At 44.1% G+C, this 17401-nt stretch overlaps 2 protein-coding genes across 2 annotated transcripts; both read right to left on the bottom strand.

The window, feature by feature from the left end:
* Positions 1–58: 58 nt before the first annotated feature.
* On the bottom strand, positions 59–9182 carry LOC306832258 (uncharacterized protein). The gene is made up of 9 exons (XM_079356782.1): positions 9168–9182; positions 8924–8955; positions 7661–7760; positions 7407–7524; positions 5305–5465; positions 5055–5194; positions 3317–3476; positions 2235–2365; positions 59–838 (listed from the first exon to the last, which is right to left on the bottom strand). The coding sequence occupies exons 3-9, from the start codon at positions 7707–7709 to the stop codon at positions 155–157; spliced, it is 1443 nt and encodes a 480-aa protein (XP_079212908.1). The 5' UTR covers positions 7710–7760; positions 8924–8955; positions 9168–9182; the 3' UTR covers positions 59–154.
* A 720-nt stretch (positions 9183–9902) lies between these two features.
* mmadhcb (metabolism of cobalamin associated Db) lies at positions 9903–17333 on the bottom strand. The gene is made up of 8 exons (XM_079356783.1): positions 17058–17333; positions 16826–16867; positions 14928–15057; positions 14650–14846; positions 14462–14543; positions 11220–11350; positions 10479–10565; positions 9903–10199 (listed from the first exon to the last, which is right to left on the bottom strand). The coding sequence occupies exons 2-8, from the start codon at positions 16832–16834 to the stop codon at positions 10005–10007; spliced, it is 831 nt and encodes a 276-aa protein (XP_079212909.1). The 5' UTR covers positions 16835–16867; positions 17058–17333; the 3' UTR covers positions 9903–10004.
* Positions 17334–17401: the final 68 nt, after the last annotated feature.

The following is a 17401-nucleotide window of genomic DNA, read 5'->3' as shown; positions in this document are numbered from 1 at the left end:
TGATGAGGACCTCTGCTGCCTTTAATGACCTTCAGACTGTAGGATGTTTGAGTATTGATGATGTCAAAACTGTCAACATTTATTTAAAATAAAAAAACATAAGCTATAAACCTTCATTTACATGTAAGCATTTAAACACAGAAGAATGTAAATATCAGGAGTGTCTCATATATCCAGAGAATTCCTCCTCCTCCTCCTCCTCCTCCTCCTCCTCACAGGAGCTGTCAGTCTCAGTCAGGCGTGTCACAGTTGTGTTGGTGTGTGTGCAGCTCACATCCAGCAGTTCTCGTTTGTCCTCGTTCTCCTCCTCCTGCTCCTCCTCCTGCTCCTCCACCTCCTCCTCCTCCTTCTCCTGCTCCTCCTCCTGCTTCTCCTCAGAAGGAGAAAGTGCAGAGAGTGTTACTGAGAACAGGTTGATGTTACCTGAGCTGTCACAAACCTCCTCCTCCTCCTCCTCCATCTCCTCTTCTCCTGTCTGATGACTCTGTGGTCCAGTTTGACTCTTCACAGGAGGGACAGACACCTCCTCTTCTTCATCTTCGTCTTGATCGAGCCCCCTCTCTGTGACCACCCGCTCACGCTCTGGTGCAGAACTCCCAGAATTCCCTGAGGTAGAGTGAGGGCAGGACCTGTCACTTGAGGCAAGCTCTGCTCCTCTGTCCAGGTACTCTTTCTCCCCTTCTTCTTCCTCTTCCTCCTCCTCGGTGGGGTTGGCCCCCCCTGCTGCAGAAGGTGGTGTGGGGGGATTGTGGAGCCTGGTGTGTTTCTCTGAGCTGATTGAGACCTGATCTGGGATGGTGGTCTCTGGGGTCAGGGTGTATCCTCCACTCAGAGCCTCCTGCAGAGGAGGAGCAGAGGTGGATCAGAAATGTCTTTGTTAACCGCTCATCAGTTACCGAAGACGACAACTTCAGTTTATCAGATGAAGTCCTTCATTACAACTATGACCAGGTTGTCAACTTATTAATGCAACTGAGACCTTAACACTGTCAACTTATTAATGCAACTGAGACCTTAACACTGTCAACTTATTAATGCAACTGAGACCTTAACACTGTCAACTTATTAATGCAACTGAGACCATAACACTGTCAACTTATTAATGCAACTGAGACCTTAACACTGTCAACTTATTAAGGCAACTTAGACCATAACACTGTCAACTTATTATTAATGCAACTTAGACCTTAACACTGTCAACTTATTAATGCAACTGAGACCTTAACACTGTCAACTTATTAATGCAACTGAGACCTTAACACTGTCAACTTATTAAGGCAACTTAGACCTTAACACTGTCAACTTATTAAGGCAACTTAGACCATAACACTGTCAACTTATTATTAATGCAACTTAGACCTTAACACTGTCAACTTATTATTAATGCAACTTAGACCTTAACACTGTCAACTTATTAATGCAACTTAGACCTTAACACTGTCAACTTATTAAGGCAACTTAGACCATAACACTGTCAACTTATTATTAATGCAACTTAGACCTTAACACTGTCAACTTATTAATGCAACTGAGACCTTAACACTGTCAACTTATTAATGCAACTTAGACCATAACACTGTCAACTTATTAATGCAACTTAGACCTTAACACTGTCAACTTATTAAGGCAACTTAGACCATAACACTGTCAACTTATTAATGCAACTTAGACCATAACACTGTCAACTTATTAATGCAACTGAGACCTTAACACTGTCAACTTATTAATGCAACTTAGACCTTAACACTGTCAACTTATTAATGCAACTGAGACCTTAACACTGTCAACTTATTAATGCAACTTAGACCTTAACACTGTCAACTTATTAATGCAACTGAGACCTTAACACTGTCAACTTATTAATGCAACTGAGACCATAACACTGTCAACTTATTAATGCAACTTAGACCATAACACTGTCAACTTATTAATGCAACTGAGACCTTAACACTGTCAACTTATTAATGCAACTTAGACCTTAACACTGTCAACTTATTAATGCAACTGAGACCTTAACACTGTCAACTTATTAATGCAACTTAGACCTTAACACTGTCAACTTATTAATGCAACTGAGACCTTAACACTGTCAACTTATTAATGCAACTGAGACCATAACACTGTCAACTTATTAATGCAACTGAGACCTTAACACTGTCAACTTATTAATGCAACTTAGACTTCGTTATCTTTGAATAAAAAGTCACCTGACAGATGATCTGAAGGTTTCTCACCTGCAGAGCTCGGGGTAGGTTATTTTTCAGTTTACACAGAAACCCAGAATAACGCAGACCAATCACAATGCTCATCACCACGGCAACCACCACAACCAAAAGAGCAGCGGCTGCACCTAAAAACACAGGCACTGTAACAAAATGAGAGTTAGTATACAGAAGTCTCAGATGACATTTTTTAAAGACTTTATGGTCTTATCTTTAGCTACAAGTCTTCTTCAAACAGCATGATGCTCATTTAGTAAATAAGGGCCCAATCAGATTCAAAGAGACCAGGAAGGGGGGAGGAGTTATGGTTATAGAAACCATAAATGTTTTGTTCATTGTTTGGATTTACTTAAAAAGGTGCTACATGTAAACTTTTAAAATGCTGCATTTGTAGTGATACGGCGAACTGCTCGCTCGATAACCCTAACCCCTGCGTGCTTTAAAGAAACTCTGGATATTCACAGCATAATGTTTCCAGAGGAGGTCATAGGTCATTCACATGTGAGAGTCTGTGAAGGAGTCTGTGTGTCTCCATCCAACAGGCTCTGCTGTGAAAGCTCCTGGGACGGATAGAAGTAGGAGGCGACCTGTGCAGGTGAAGAGCAGGTGTGTGTGATGAGTTTGTAGTTTGTCTGTTGATTTTTATAAGCGGAGCGGAGCGAGGACATTGAGAACAAAATGACACTTCCTGGAGCATTGGCGGAAAATCGGCCCGGGGGAAAATTTTATCCAGGCAACAAAGATAGACAGTGAAGATCAACTTTTCACATTATTTTAACGTTTGCTTATTAGTGTAAAAAGTTACATATATATGTAACTTGCAGCTATATGTCAATTATTAGGCCGTTTTGCAGTTCGCCTGATTTTAGTATTAGGAGGCTGGAGAGGGAGGGGAGGAAGGGAAACCCTCACTCCTCTCAAACTCCACCTTCAAGACCAAATATGGTCACTTGGACTTGACAGAGACAGAAATGCAGAGGAGACAGGACTCTAAGTGTTTAGACTGAAGACCTTCTTGATGAGGATGTAAAAGTTTCCCTCTGAATTCTTTTAATGAGGGAATAACTCATTAAGCTGATGAGCAGGTAGCTCACCTGTAGTTCTTGGCTCCTGGATGCTGGTGAAGCTGCAGGTCCAGGCGGACGGCTCTGTGTTTTGATTCACTCTTATCTCAGTCTCCACTTGAACACAGTACTCCACCCCCTTCTCCAGGTTACTGATGTTAAAGCTCCTGTCTCTGGTTTCAAAGTGATACTGCAGGAAAAAGATTCAGAGCTCAATATGTGCAGAGTCAATCACTGTCTGTAACGCCTGCAGCAGGTAAACAGACTGTAACGCCTGCAGCAGGTAAACAGGCTGCAGCAGGTAAACAGGCTGTAACGTCTGCAGCAGGTAAACAGGCTGCAGCAGGTAAACAGACTGTAACGTCTGCAGCAGGTAAACAGGCTGCAGCAGGTAAACAGGCTGTAACGTCTGCAGCAGGTAAACAGGCTGTAACGTCTGCAGCAGGTAAACAGACTGTAACGCCTGCAGCAGGTAAACAGGCTGCAGCAGGTAAACAGATTGTAACGTCTGCAGCAGGTAAACAGGCTGTAACGTCTGCAGCAGGTAAACAGACTGTAACGCCTGCAGCAGGTAAACAGGCTGTAACGTCTGCAGCAGGTAAACAGATTGTAACGTCTGCAGCAGGTAAACAGGCTGTAACGTCTGCAGCAGGTAAACAGACTGTAACGCCTGCAGCAGGTAAACAGACTGTAACGTCTGCAGCAGGTAAACAGGCTGTAACGTCTGCAGCAGGTAAACAGACTGTAACGCCTGCAGCAGGTAAACAGGCTGCAGCAGGTAAACAGATTGTAACGTCTGCAGCAGGTAAACAGGCTGTAACGTCTGCAGCAGGTAAACAGACTGTAACGCCTGCAGCAGGTAAACAGACTGTAACGTCTGCAGCAGGTAAACAGGCTGTAACGTCTGCAGCAGGTAAACAGGCTGTAACGTCTGCAGCAGGTAAACAGGCTGTAACGTCTGCAGCAGGTAAACAGGCTGTAACGTCTGCAGCAGGTAAACAGATTGTAACGTCTGCAGCAGGTAAACAGACTGTAACGCCTGCAGCAGGTAAACAGACTGTAACGTCTGCAGCAGGTAAACAGATTGTAACGTCTGCAGCAGGTAAACAGACTGTAACGTCTGCAGCAGGTAAACAGGCTGTAACGTCTGCAGCAGGTAAACAGATTGTAACGTCTGCAGCAGGTAAACAGACTGTAACGTCTGCAGCAGGTAAACAGACTGTAACGTCTGCAGCAGGTAAACAGGCTGTAACGTCTGCAGCAGGTAAACAGATTGTAACGTCTGCAGCAGGTAAACAGACTGTAACGCCTGCAGCAGGTAAACAGGCTGTAACGTCTGCAGCAGGTAAACAGGCTGCAGCAGGTAAACAGATTGTAACGTCTGCAGCAGGTAAACAGGCTGTAACGTCTGCAGCAGGTAAACAGACTGTAACGCCTGCAGCAGGTAAACAGGCTGTAACGTCTGCAGCAGGTAAACAGATTGTAACGTCTGCAGCAGGTAAACAGACTGTAACGTCTGCAGCAGGTAAACAGATTGTAACGCCTGCAGCAGGTAAACAGACTGTAACGCCTGCAGCAGGTAAACAGACTGTTTGGTTTGATCATCCAATCCAACTTTATTTAATGAAGCACTTTAAAACCAGAAACAGTTGTTGCTCTCTAAAAACATACTCCACCACTGACAGAAAAAAAACAGATTTGACTTCACAGGACTCAGGACTTCCTCATCATCATTAGTTATCTGAAAGAGTAATGAGTGAAATCTGACCTCTGTTCCGCCGGGTGTCTTCCATCGCACTCTGAAGGCTGGGTCATATAGTCTGTAGAGGTTAGGCTCTGCCAGAGAGATGTTTACTGTGAGGCATTTACCACATCCAGACAGCAACACTTGAGCAGGACTGATTCTCGCTGTACAAAACAAGAAAAAACAGTTACCACATCCTGTTAATTCTGTAGTTTGTTATGTGTACATATTGTTGTGCAGGGTGTTGACAGTGTAGTTTGTTGTGTATACATACTGTCCTCCAGAGGCCTGAAGGTGTAGTGGCTGGACTTGGTAGAACTGGTTTGGTTGTAGACAGCTTGCACAGTGAAGTTGTAGCGTTGGTAGATATCCAGCTCCACCTTTAGGAATGTCATTGATGTTTTTCCAAGCATTTTCCATTTCCTTTTGTTCTTGCTGCACAAACACAAACAACACAAACGTCATATACACTGATGTCACTTATATCATTTAGTAGTAACCCGCTCTTTATCTGTCGTCTGTTTGTGAATATGTTGTCTATTAGAGTTCCACAGTGAGATCTTGTAGTTCTTCCTGCAATCTTGTAGTTCTCTGTGATCTTGTAGTTCTCTGTGATCTTGTAGTTCTTCTTGTGATCTTGTAGTTCTCTGTGATCTTGTAGTTCTCTGTGATCTTGTAGTTCTCTGTGATCTTGTAGTTCTTCCTATGATCTTGTAGTTCTCTGTGATCTTGTAGTTCTTTCTGTGAGCTTGTAGTTCTTCTTGTGATCTTGTAGTTCTCTGTGATCTTGTAGGTCTTCCTGTGATCTTGTAGTTCTCCTGTGATCTTGTAGTTCTCCTGTGATCTTGTAGTTCTCTGTGATTTTGTAGTTCTTCCTGTGATCTTGTAGTTCTCTGTAGTCTTGTAGTTCTCTGTGATCTTGTAGTTCTCTGTGATCTTGTAGTTCTCTGTAGTCTTGTAGTTCTCTGTGATCTTGTAGGTCTTCCTGTGATCTTGTAGTTCTCCTGTGATCTTGTAGTTCTCTGTGATTTAGTAGTTCTTCCTGTGATCTTGTAGTTCTCTGTAGTCTTGTAGTTCTTCCTGTGATCTTGTAGTTCTCTGTGATCTTGTAGTTCTCTGTGATCTTGTAGGTCTCCTGTGATCTTGTAGTTCTCTGTGATCTTGTAGTTCTCCTGTGATTTTGTAGTTCTTATGATCTTGTAGTTCTTATGATCTTGTAGTTCTCTGTGATCTTGTAGTTCTTCCTGTGATCTTGTAGTTCTCTGTAGTCTTGTAGTTCTCTGTGATCTTGTAGTTCTTCTTATGATCTTGTAGTTCTCTGTGATCTTGTAGTTCTCTGTAGTCTTGTAGTTCTTCCTGTGATCTTGTAGTTCTTCCTGTGATCTTGTAGTTCTCTGTGATCTTGTAGTTCTTCCTGTGATCTTGTAGTTCTCTGTGATCTTGTAGTTCTTCCTGTGATCTTGTAGTTCTCCTGTGATCTTGTAGTTCTCTGTAGTCTTGTAGTTCTTCCTGTGATCTTGTAGTTCTTCCTGTGATCTTGTAGTTTTTATGATCTTGTAGTTCTCTGTGATCTTGTAGTTCTTCCTGTGATCTTGTAGTTCTCTGTAGTCTTGTAGTTCTCTGTGATCTTGTAGTTCTTCTTATGATCTTGTAGTTCTCTGTAGTCTTGTAGTTCTCTGTGATCTTGTAGGTCTCCTGTGATCTTGTAGTTCTCTGTGATCTTGTAGTTCTCCTGTGATCTTGTCGTTCTCTGTGATCTTGTAGTTCTCTGTGATCTTGTAGTTCTCTGTGATCTTGTAGTTCTCTATGATCTTGTAGGTCTTCTGTGATCTCCTGTGATGTGTGTACATCTTCTCAAGGCGGCACTCACGCTCCAGAAGCAGCACCCAGTTGGGTAGAGTTAGGGTAGGAGAGGAAATACAGCACACACAGATCCAGTGTAAACCCCCGATGACTGTGTTCCTTGGCACAATGACGTGTGGTCATTTTGACAGAGAATATGATATTCCCTGTCTTTTAAGCAACTTTAAAGTTAATTAGTTACAGACATTTTTATTTTCTACCTGGTAATCTGAAAATGTTTATTGGTCCTGTCTGAATCAATCTGACCAAAATTGTGATGTTTCAATAGAGAGTTTTATATTTCATGAAATTGAATTGATTCCTACTCGATCAGCAATAATTCAGTGATTAACTCCTTCATGCATTTAAACAACTGTAAGCATGATGATGTCACCGCTGTAAGTCAGAGTATGAAACACGTTCTCTCAGGTTTCAGTCATTTAAACATGCTGTCTGCCTCACAGAGAAATCCCCGGCAGGTTGTGTGTAACAGGAAGTGAATAAGAGAATGGGGGGTGGAGGGGGTTAACCTACCTTAAGACCTTGTACTGGGTCCCTTTGGGGGTTTGGGGCCCGGGGAACCAGCGGAGTACGTGGTGGAGATCCACAGAGTCCATGGAGGTTTTGATGGGAGCAGGAAGTGAGCTGAACACTTTGAGGAGGAGTCAACAGGTTATCTACCTTCAGCTACATAAAGAGATCAACTTGCAGACACACCTGACAGGTAACACCCACAGCATGTGAGTGTGTCTCTGTCCAAAATGTTTGATTCACCTGTGATCACTCACCTGAACAAAGTGGCCATGACAGACAAACAAACACAAACACACGCAGCATGTTTGTGTTAGAGAGCAGCAGCTGAGTCCGAGTCCAGAAACTGCATCGTAACTGTGAAAACACACCTGGTCGTTATTACCACACCTGGTCGTTATTACCACACCTGGTCGTTATAACCACACCTGGTCTTTATAATCACACCTGGTCTTTATAATCACACCTGGTCTTTATAACCACACCTGGTCTTTATAATCACACCTGGTCTTTATAACCACACCTGGTCTTTATAATCACACCTGGTCTTTATAATCACACCTGGTCTTTATAACCACACCTGGTCTTTATAATCACACCTGGTCTTTATAACCACACCTGGTCTTTATAATCACACCTGGTCTTTATAACCACACCTGGTCTTTATAACCACACCTGGTCTTTATAACCACACCTGGTCGTTATAACCACACCTGGTCTTTATAACCACACCTGGTCTTTATAATCACACCTGGTCTTTATAACCACACCTGGTCTTTATAATCACACCTGGTCTTTATAACCACACCTGGTCTTTATAATCACACCTGGTCTTTATAACCACACCTGGTCTTTATAACCACACCTGGTCTTTATAATCACACCTGGTCTTTATAACCACACCTGGTCTTTATAACCACACCTGGTCTTTATAACCACACCTGGTCGTTATAACCACACCTGGTCTTTATAACCACACCTGGTCTTTATAATCACACCTGGTCTTTATAATCACACCTGGTCTTTATAATCACACCTGGTCTTTATAACCACACCTGGTCTTTATAACCACACCTGGTCTTTATAATCACACCTGGTCGTTATAATCACACCTGGTCTTTATAACCACACCTGGTCTTTATAATCACACCTGGTCTTTATAACCACACCTGGTCTTTATAACCACACCTGGTCGTTATAACATATCTGGTTATTAGTACACCTGTTGATTATTATTAGTACACCTGTTGGTTATTATTAGTACACCTGTTGGTTATTAGTACACCTGTTGGTTATTAGTACACCTGTTGGTTATTAGTACACCTGTTGGTTATTAGTACACCTGTTGGTTTTAAGTACACCTGTTGGTTATTAGTACACCTGTTGATTATTAGTACACCTGTTGGTTATTATTAGTACACCTGTTGGTTAATAGTACACCTGTTGATTATTAATAAGATAGTTTAACTTGTTGGCATACAGAGGATGTTTACATGTAGCCTATAATTGCTGTTACTCACCGTCTTTTCTTCGCTTGACCCAGAAACACGGAAAGACACGAAGAGACCGAGAGACACGAAGAGACACGAAGAGACCGAGAGACACGAAGAGACCGAGAGACACGAAGAGACACGAAGAGACCGAGAGACACGAAGAGACCGAGAGACACGAAGAGACCGTGAGACACGAAGAGACCGAGAGACACGAAGAGACCGTGAGACACGAAGAGACCGAGAGACACGAAGAGACCGTGAGACACGAAGAGACACGGAGAGACCGAGACACGGAGATAACTTCAGAGACAGCTGAAGATTCACAGTACTAGAAAGTCTTTCCAGACAACACAAACACACGGTCAGCGCGGAACACCGACACGTCACACACTTCCTGTGATCCCTTCACAGTAAAAGTCTCTTATAGAGCAGAAATTATGTTGGTCTTTAGGATTTAATTTGACCTCTGTATCTTATTTTCTCTTTGAATGTCTATTTGACTTTATTCTCTGAATGTTGAGGGACCATTCATATTTATTACATCATTTTATGACAGGTTAACACTTCCGGTGAGGACCTGTGAGTTTGTTGATTTTGGCGCCGCCCTGCGGACAAAGCACATTATTTTCTACAGTATATAAATATAACCATGTTTAACTGTATCACATCAACCTCACCTGCTTTACCCACAGACTGTAAATATGTATGCAAGAAGCCTGAGTGACGTCACCTCCCCCCTGTCAATCAGGAGAACGTAATCCCACCAGTTTGTTGAACCAGGAAACCTGTAAACATGTTGATGCTGTTCAAACTGCCTCTAATGGACACCAAGAACTTCATTTTACCAGACGAGAGGTTAACGCTTGGCTTCACCTGAAAAATATTTTTATTTTAAAGGAGTCCCTCAACTTCCTGTGTGAGTTTCCAAACGTCACTCGGTGGTTTCCAGACAGTGTATTTTATCAGCCACCAGAGGGCGCTGGAGCAGCAGCAGCACAGAATCAGGTGATGATTAAGAGAACACTTTATTCATAAAAATCTAAAATGTGTGTGAGCCTCAGTCTATGAACATGTTTCACACACAGGTTTGATGATGTCACAGACGTGATCAGCTGCCCTGTAGCTTCCTCATGATGTCACTGCTGGGCGGTGCGTTGGTTAAAATGGTCCCCACGAACACATTGGTTCCCCACAGAGCGTGACGGATGACCTTACAGCAGCCAAGGTCATCCACACAGAAGCCAAGCTGACCGTACCGCTCGTCCGTCTCAAAGAGCGGGAGGTTAGTGTACGGGCCAAAGAACTGAGGAAGAGGAGAAACATCATCATCATCACATTTTATATTCACACTGAACACCTGGTGGTAACAGGTGTTCATATTCACACTGAACACCTGTTACCACCTGGACGCTTTTAACCATCCAGTGTTCCTTTTGATCAAATCACAGATTTAAGTCAGGAATCATTTTATCAGATCAGGAAATTTACAAAACAAATAATATGCTCACTGTTAGTTTTTAAAAAGGTTACAGACCTGAACACCTGTTGTTACCATGGTAACAGACAGAAGTGTGGGACTTACCGCGAGGCCTGAAGATGGGTCTATGAAGTCGGCCCAGAATCCTTCACTCTGTAGAGCCAAACATATCTGCTGAGCGCCATCAATGAACTACAACAGGAAACAGGAAGTTCAATGTTAGTAAACAGGCGGGGGGCTTATCCGCCACAGGTAAACATTTTACCCATAATTCAGGTGTAAAAACTACGACTGTTAACCTGCTCCCCTCTTTGCCGTCATGTTTAAGAGCATCGGCGAGCATGGCGTTATATCCCTGTCGGATCAGAACCATCTGGACCTGAGAGACCAGATCAGAACCATCTGGACCTGAGAGACCAGATCAGAACCATCTGGACCTGAGAGACCGGATCAGAACCTTCTGGACCTGAGAGACCGGATCAGACTGTCCCTGCAGCAGCTCGACATCTCAAACTGTTCACATTGCTTTGTCCTCCGCCATTGTTGTTGACAAAGCTGATATCAGAAGTCCCGCCCCTTCATAATTCTGATTGGTCAGTGATGTAATCCTTGTCCAAAAGTTAAAACAAACAAACTCTTTTAAAGTGAGAGCTTTGGTTGCTTGGTAACAAACGTTCTCCTGCTGCTTCGTTTGTTTCCATGGTTACCACAGAACAGCTTCACCAACAGAGTATTTGTACGTTTTTCTGCAGAATATTACCTGGCTGAGGCGGAGTGACCTTTTGTCCAATCAGAACGCTCGGTCTTTACATATTAAACAGAACATTGTGAATGTCAATGACTGACCGTGTGCAGCATTTTCTCCCTCTCCTCCTCCACCTCTGAACTCCAGCTGCTCATGTCGTTTTTTGTCCTCTGAGTCACTGTGACCGCCATCATCTCAGAGGGCGGGGCTTCAGGGAACATGGACAGGAAGTCTGTGACATCACATGACAAAGGAAACCGATCAAATGGATTTGTACAGACAAACACATCAGTGTTCACAGATTTATATTTCATGTTTTTATGTCCTGGGAGCCTCCTGTGTATGCACATGGCCCTGCAGTCGCATGCCCTTATATGGGCATCAAAGGGGGCTTCTCTATGCTAATAAGAAACCACAGGCTCCATTTGTTTTCACCTGATAGGTTTATTCCAATATGTCTTTTTACAAACATTTCTGATTGCTATGGTACAGCGACTCTGATAAGTCATATTGTTCACAAACCGTCTTGGAAAGAAACACGAGTCAACAAAATGTGTCTTCACTCAACATCAGTAACACAGCTGAATTCAAATCACAGATTTTCACGGACATCATGGTCTGAGATTTTTGCACTTAAATATTGGAGCCTAAGTTTATATATTATTATATTTTTGTCAGGTCAGAATCATAAAAGGAAATCTAAAGAATCAGTGATTTATATTAAAGGATCTTTAAGTGTAACTGAACTGTTCCAGGTTCTGACCAGTTCTCTCAAGTCTTTAAAGTTCTTACTGAAAAACACGTCATCTATACAACCTGAGCTTTCTGAAGCTCTTCATGTCAGAAATACTGCTTGGCTTGTGATTGTTTACATTTTGTCTTCCTTTGTAATCTCCCAACAACCAACTTCAGTAAAAAACAAGCCTACCTCCTCTTCTCTGATCAGTAGTGACATTTTATTCATTTCAAACAAGACAGAAGTGTGCAATGTTTTTAACCAGCACTTTATATGATTTATTTGATGGACATTCTGCAGACAATTAAGCGTACTCTCGATCCTGATCTTGAGAACTCATCCAATTCTTATAAAAACAACACATTTTTATTTAGAGCAGGAAGGTGAATGAAGGCTTGAAACCAAAGAAGTCAAAGGGTGAGGATGATCTCCACCCTTGTGTCTTAGTGCACTTTCAATCTTACGTTTACTTCTGGTAAAATCTCAAATCCCCAAATCCACCAATCACAAGCTTATCTTAAATTCTGATCAAACTAATTGTCTGTTTTTTAAGGTCCTACGTGATCAATGTTCCTGTTGGTATTCGCACACTTCAGGGCTCCCAGACTGGGGATTTGGCAGGACCAGGGCTTAAAGTGAAAAAAATCCTGAGCCGGAAACATTTTGCTTCAAGGGAAAAATTCTGTGTTTGGGTGATTTCTCGATATCATCGTGCAAATCAGAGGATAATTGTTAAATGGGTGCAAAAGAACCTTGGCAGCGTTTGACACCATGTGGACAGAGAAGGTGAGGGTTCTCTTCCTCATCACAGTTATGTATTAAAATGCTGCCACTCGTAGGATAGCAGGACATCTTTCATTTCTTCAATGAGTACTGCAGCATTGCCAATATCTATAGATAAAAATAACGGGTTCTTTTCTATTTATTGGGCTAATTACTTAATTATTTTGCGCCACATGCTGCACGCCTGAGTTCAGGCGCGGCCGGCGCCCTGTTGGACTATCGGCTCTCTTTCTGCACACGTGGAAACACTGAATAAAAATCCACTGTGCAATAAACAATTCAGTGTGTTTGTGATTAAGGTGACATTCAGTACATCATGTCTCTCCCACCAGCTTCATGCTGTGTATCACTGATCTTTGACTGCTGCTCCACATCACTGAACCTTGTGCAGCTCGTTGGCTCTGTCTGGCTGAGTGGAGGCTCATCCATTAGCTCACATTAAGTCTATTCTTGGTTTACTCCCCTCATGTCTATGCACCCTAATTTTACCCAACACCGGTAGTTTACGCTCATGTGACCTGCGATTGCTTTCTACACCTCACAGAATGAGGTAAGATGATGTTTACGTCCGCCCCCTTTTCCTGGAACTACAGGCAGAGCTGAGAGATGGGGTCACTCTGGCTGTGAATCATTGGAGAGTCTGCTCAGAGTCCAGGACACTTTCATGTGTTTGAATGTTTTTATTTTGTCTCTACTCAGAGGTCAGAGGTCAGAGGTCTGAGGTCTGAGGTCTGAGGTCAGAGGTCTGGACTCTGAAGCAGGATTTGAGCTTAGCGGGGTCAGGTCTGGACTCTGAAGCAGGATTTGAGCTTAGCGGGGTCCCTTCAGGGTTCATTGTGGGTTTTCAGTGGTTTTCAGTCCTACGAGGGTCGATGACTTTTTACCTGGGTACGTCACCACGGTAACTGATGCTGAACACCTGACCTGCTCCGGAGCAGGTTAAAGCTCCGCCCACTGACCAATCAGATGTTTAGATGGTGGAGCTCCTGGAGCTGATGGAGAGGGGGGAGGACACTTCATGTGTCTCTTCCTGGAGCTGATGGAGAGGGGGGAGGACACTTCATGTGTCTCTTCCTGGAGCTGATGGAGAGGGGGGAGGACACTTCATGTGTCTCTTCCTGGAGCTGATGGAGAGGGGGGAGGACACTTGATGTGTCCATCATGATTTGACATTATAGTGTGTTTAGTTGTTGATGATGTTTCACTGATATCCTTCAACAGAGACTGAAGAAAGCTCCGGAACATTTCAGTGAAAGATGTAAAATAATGAATGTTTTCTTCTTCATGTTGAATGTGTCCTGCTCTGTTTGTGATGAGCTGCAGTTTAACCACTTTAAAGAGTCACAGCAGCACATTGAGTTCAGAGACCAGTTCTTAGAGTCAGTTCTAAGGTGAACTAACCACGGGACAAATACAAGCTGACCTTTGACCTCTGTTTACTTTGTTTTGTCCTTCCTGCATTTGTTCCTGCAGCCTGTTTGTCTCATTTATATCAGTAATATAGTTTGTACTTTGTGTAAATATGTTTGTAGATATGATGATCTGCTGACGGCAGACACAGTGATGATTGTGATAGGTTAAATGACGCTAACTCCGCCCCTTTTACATGAGCGCGCTCTTGGTAACCCGGGTTGATGGATCAGGTTGATAACCGGCATCGTAGGACTGATAATCACCATCTCTGATGTCACAGTTTGTTAAACCAGATCAGCCAGAGACCCTGATATGTTGGACTCTCTTCATAGTCCAGACCTCAGGTCTGTCTGTACTCAGATTACACGATCTCAGTGAGACTTGTTTGTAAACATCAGGCGAGTTGTTTACCTCTCTTCAGCAGCTCAGGACACGTCAGGATCGCACACTCCACCGTCGACCAATCAAAGTACAGATCAGCTCCTCTGACAGACTGAGAGGACACACACACACACACACACACACACACACACACACACAGGTTACACACAGTTTGATCATTGATTGATAACGGCACTCACACAGAGGTCAGAGGTCACCTGGGTCGGGATGGACAGGTGTCGCTGAGAGGGGGAGGGGCCTGTCAGAACATCGGGGAGCGTCATGTGACCTGGAGCGTTCTGCTCCGTCAGACCCTGCAGGTGGAGGTGGAAACCCGAGTTACCCGGCAACAGGAAACGCTGGTCCTGAGGTCCGAACGGGCCGATGATGTCATCAGGCCACACAGTCCTCGGGCCTGGGGAGGGAGATGACATCATCATGATAATCAGCTGATACAACAAGTTTACAAATAAGAGATACTGATCAGGAAACACACCCATGTCACGGGTCGTCGTAGCAACGTGCGTAGACCCAGCAGCAGAAAAAGTCCTGACTGAAGAAACCCGAGCGACCAAAACATGAACACCTGACAGGTACGAGACCAGACGCCCCCTGCTGCTCAGCACCTGCACACACACACACACACACACACACAATGATGCTAAGCTACGAGCTACACTCACTTTATTACCTGTAAACAGTACGTGATTGGCTGAATGTCAATGCCCCGCCCCTCTCTCTTGCTGACCTGCAGACTTGGTGTGAGGGAATTACCCAGAGTTCATAGCATTGAGACATGAAATACAGGATTCCCTGGAGAAGGGCAAGGAAAACAAACGCCATAACAAAAAGAAAAGGGAAAGCGCAGGAAGGGGAAACAAAGCCTCCACCACGCCCATGCCCATATATAGACAAACAACAATGATCATACAGAGTGCTCGCTCTCCAGAGGCCTGAGGTCTGGACTCTGAAGCAGGATTTGAGCTTAGCGGGGTCAGGTCTGGACTCTGAAGCAGGATTTGAGCTTAGCGGGGTCAGGTCTGGACTCTGAAGCAGGATTTGAGCTTAGCGGGGTCCCTTCAGGGTTCACTCTGGGTTTTCAGTCCTACGAGGGTCGATGTCTTTTTACCTGGGTACGTCACCACGGTAACTGATGCTGAACACCTGACCTGCTCCGGAGCAGGTTAAAGCTCCGCCCACTGACCAATCACATGTTTAGATGGTGGAGCTCCTGGAGCTGATGGAGAGGGGGGAGGACACTTCATGTGTCTCTTCCTGGAGCTGATGGAGAGGGGGGAGGACACTTCATGTGTCTCTTCCTGGAGCTGATGGAGAGGGGGGAGGACACTTCATGTGTCTCTTCCTGGAGCTGATGGAGAGGGGGGAGGACACTTCATGTGTCTCTTCCTGGAGCTGATGGAGAGGGGGGAGGACACTTCATGTGTCTCTTCCTGGAGCTGATGGAGAGGGGGGGAGGACACTTCATGTGTCTCTTCCTGGAGCTGATGGAGAGGGGGGAGGACACTTCATGTGTCTCTTCCTGGAGCTGATGGAGAGGGGGGAGGACACTTCATGTGTCTCTTCCTGGAGCTGATGGAGAGGGGGGAGGACACTTGATGTGTCCATCATGATTTGACATTATAGTGTGTTTAGTTGTTGATGATGTTTCACTGATATCCTTCAACAGAGACTGAAGAAAGCTCCGGAACATTTCAGTGAAAGATGTAAAATAATGAATGTTTTCTTCTTCATGTTGAATGTGTCCTGCTCTGTTTGTGATGAGCTGCAGTTTAAATATAACTCCGCCCCTTTTACATGAACACGCTCAGGGTTTAGTCAGGGTTAGTTAAGCCAGATCACCCAAAGAGACCCTGGATATGTTGAACTTCGTAGTACGGGCCCCAGGTGACGTTGAGATTCAGCCATTCAATCCAAACTGATCCGCCATGATGGATCCTTTTGGTCACGTGGTCAAAACAAAGCACTTCCTGACCAGAGGCCTGTACTACGAAGCAAGATTTGAGCTTAGCGAGGTAACTTCAGGGTTAACCCTGGGTTTTCAGTCCTACAGGTAACCCTGGGTTTTCAGTCCTACAGGTATATCACCTACACTCTTGGTAACCCTGGGTCTTCAGTCCTACAGGTAACCCTGGGTCTTCAGTCCTACAGGTATATCACCAACACTCTTGGTCACCCGGGTTGACGGATCAGGTTGATAACCAGCTTCATAGGACTGATAATCACCATCTCTTAAATCAGGGTTAGTTAAGCCAGATCACCCAAAGAGACTCTGGATATGTTGAACTCGTTGAACTTCACGAGGATAAAAAACCTCTGACGGGTTACCTGTGAGGGTGATGATGTCATAACAACAGGTGATGAATAATAACTCACAGAGGTCATCCTGTCGAGTCTCTCCGGCGTCCAGGTAAGATCCTGAAACACGTTAAAAACAGCACATGTTCACTATGTGACGTATATGTGACGTATATGTGACGCGTGTTAATAATATCTTTATTTAAACTATCATAGCTGAACATTAAATTTGAGCTTTTACTCATGCTAAGCTAACGTTAGCACACACTTATTCAAGGTCACTACGGTGTACCTGTTCACGTGAGCTTACCTGCGTGTTCACGGTGTCACGTAAAGGTTAGACCCGGTGACGTGCCGTCAGGTGTGGACTCACCTTCCGGGATGACGTTTAGAAGAAACAGTTTGACGTCTTCATAAAACGTTATATGATGACGTGTTGAATATAAGCGTCACGTGATGACGTGTTGAATTTATAATAACTTTTCGAAATCACTTTTTTATTCTGCGCTCTTCTCATCCGCCATCACGTTCACCTTGAATACACGCATGCGCTGAATCGCTGACGTAGGCTGAGACTCATTACATGAAAACCACCAGCGCCCCCCTGCGGCCTGGAGGGGGAGCGTCCTCTCAAAAACCGGCGGTTTCTTTACA

Source organism: Symphodus melops (genome assembly GCF_947650265.1).
Source record: "Symphodus melops genome assembly, chromosome: 12".
In the NCBI taxonomy this organism is placed as follows: domain Eukaryota; kingdom Metazoa; phylum Chordata; class Actinopteri; order Labriformes; family Labridae; genus Symphodus; species Symphodus melops.
Note: the sequence above shows the minus strand (reverse complement) of the source record. Positions and strands in the feature narration are given on the sequence as shown.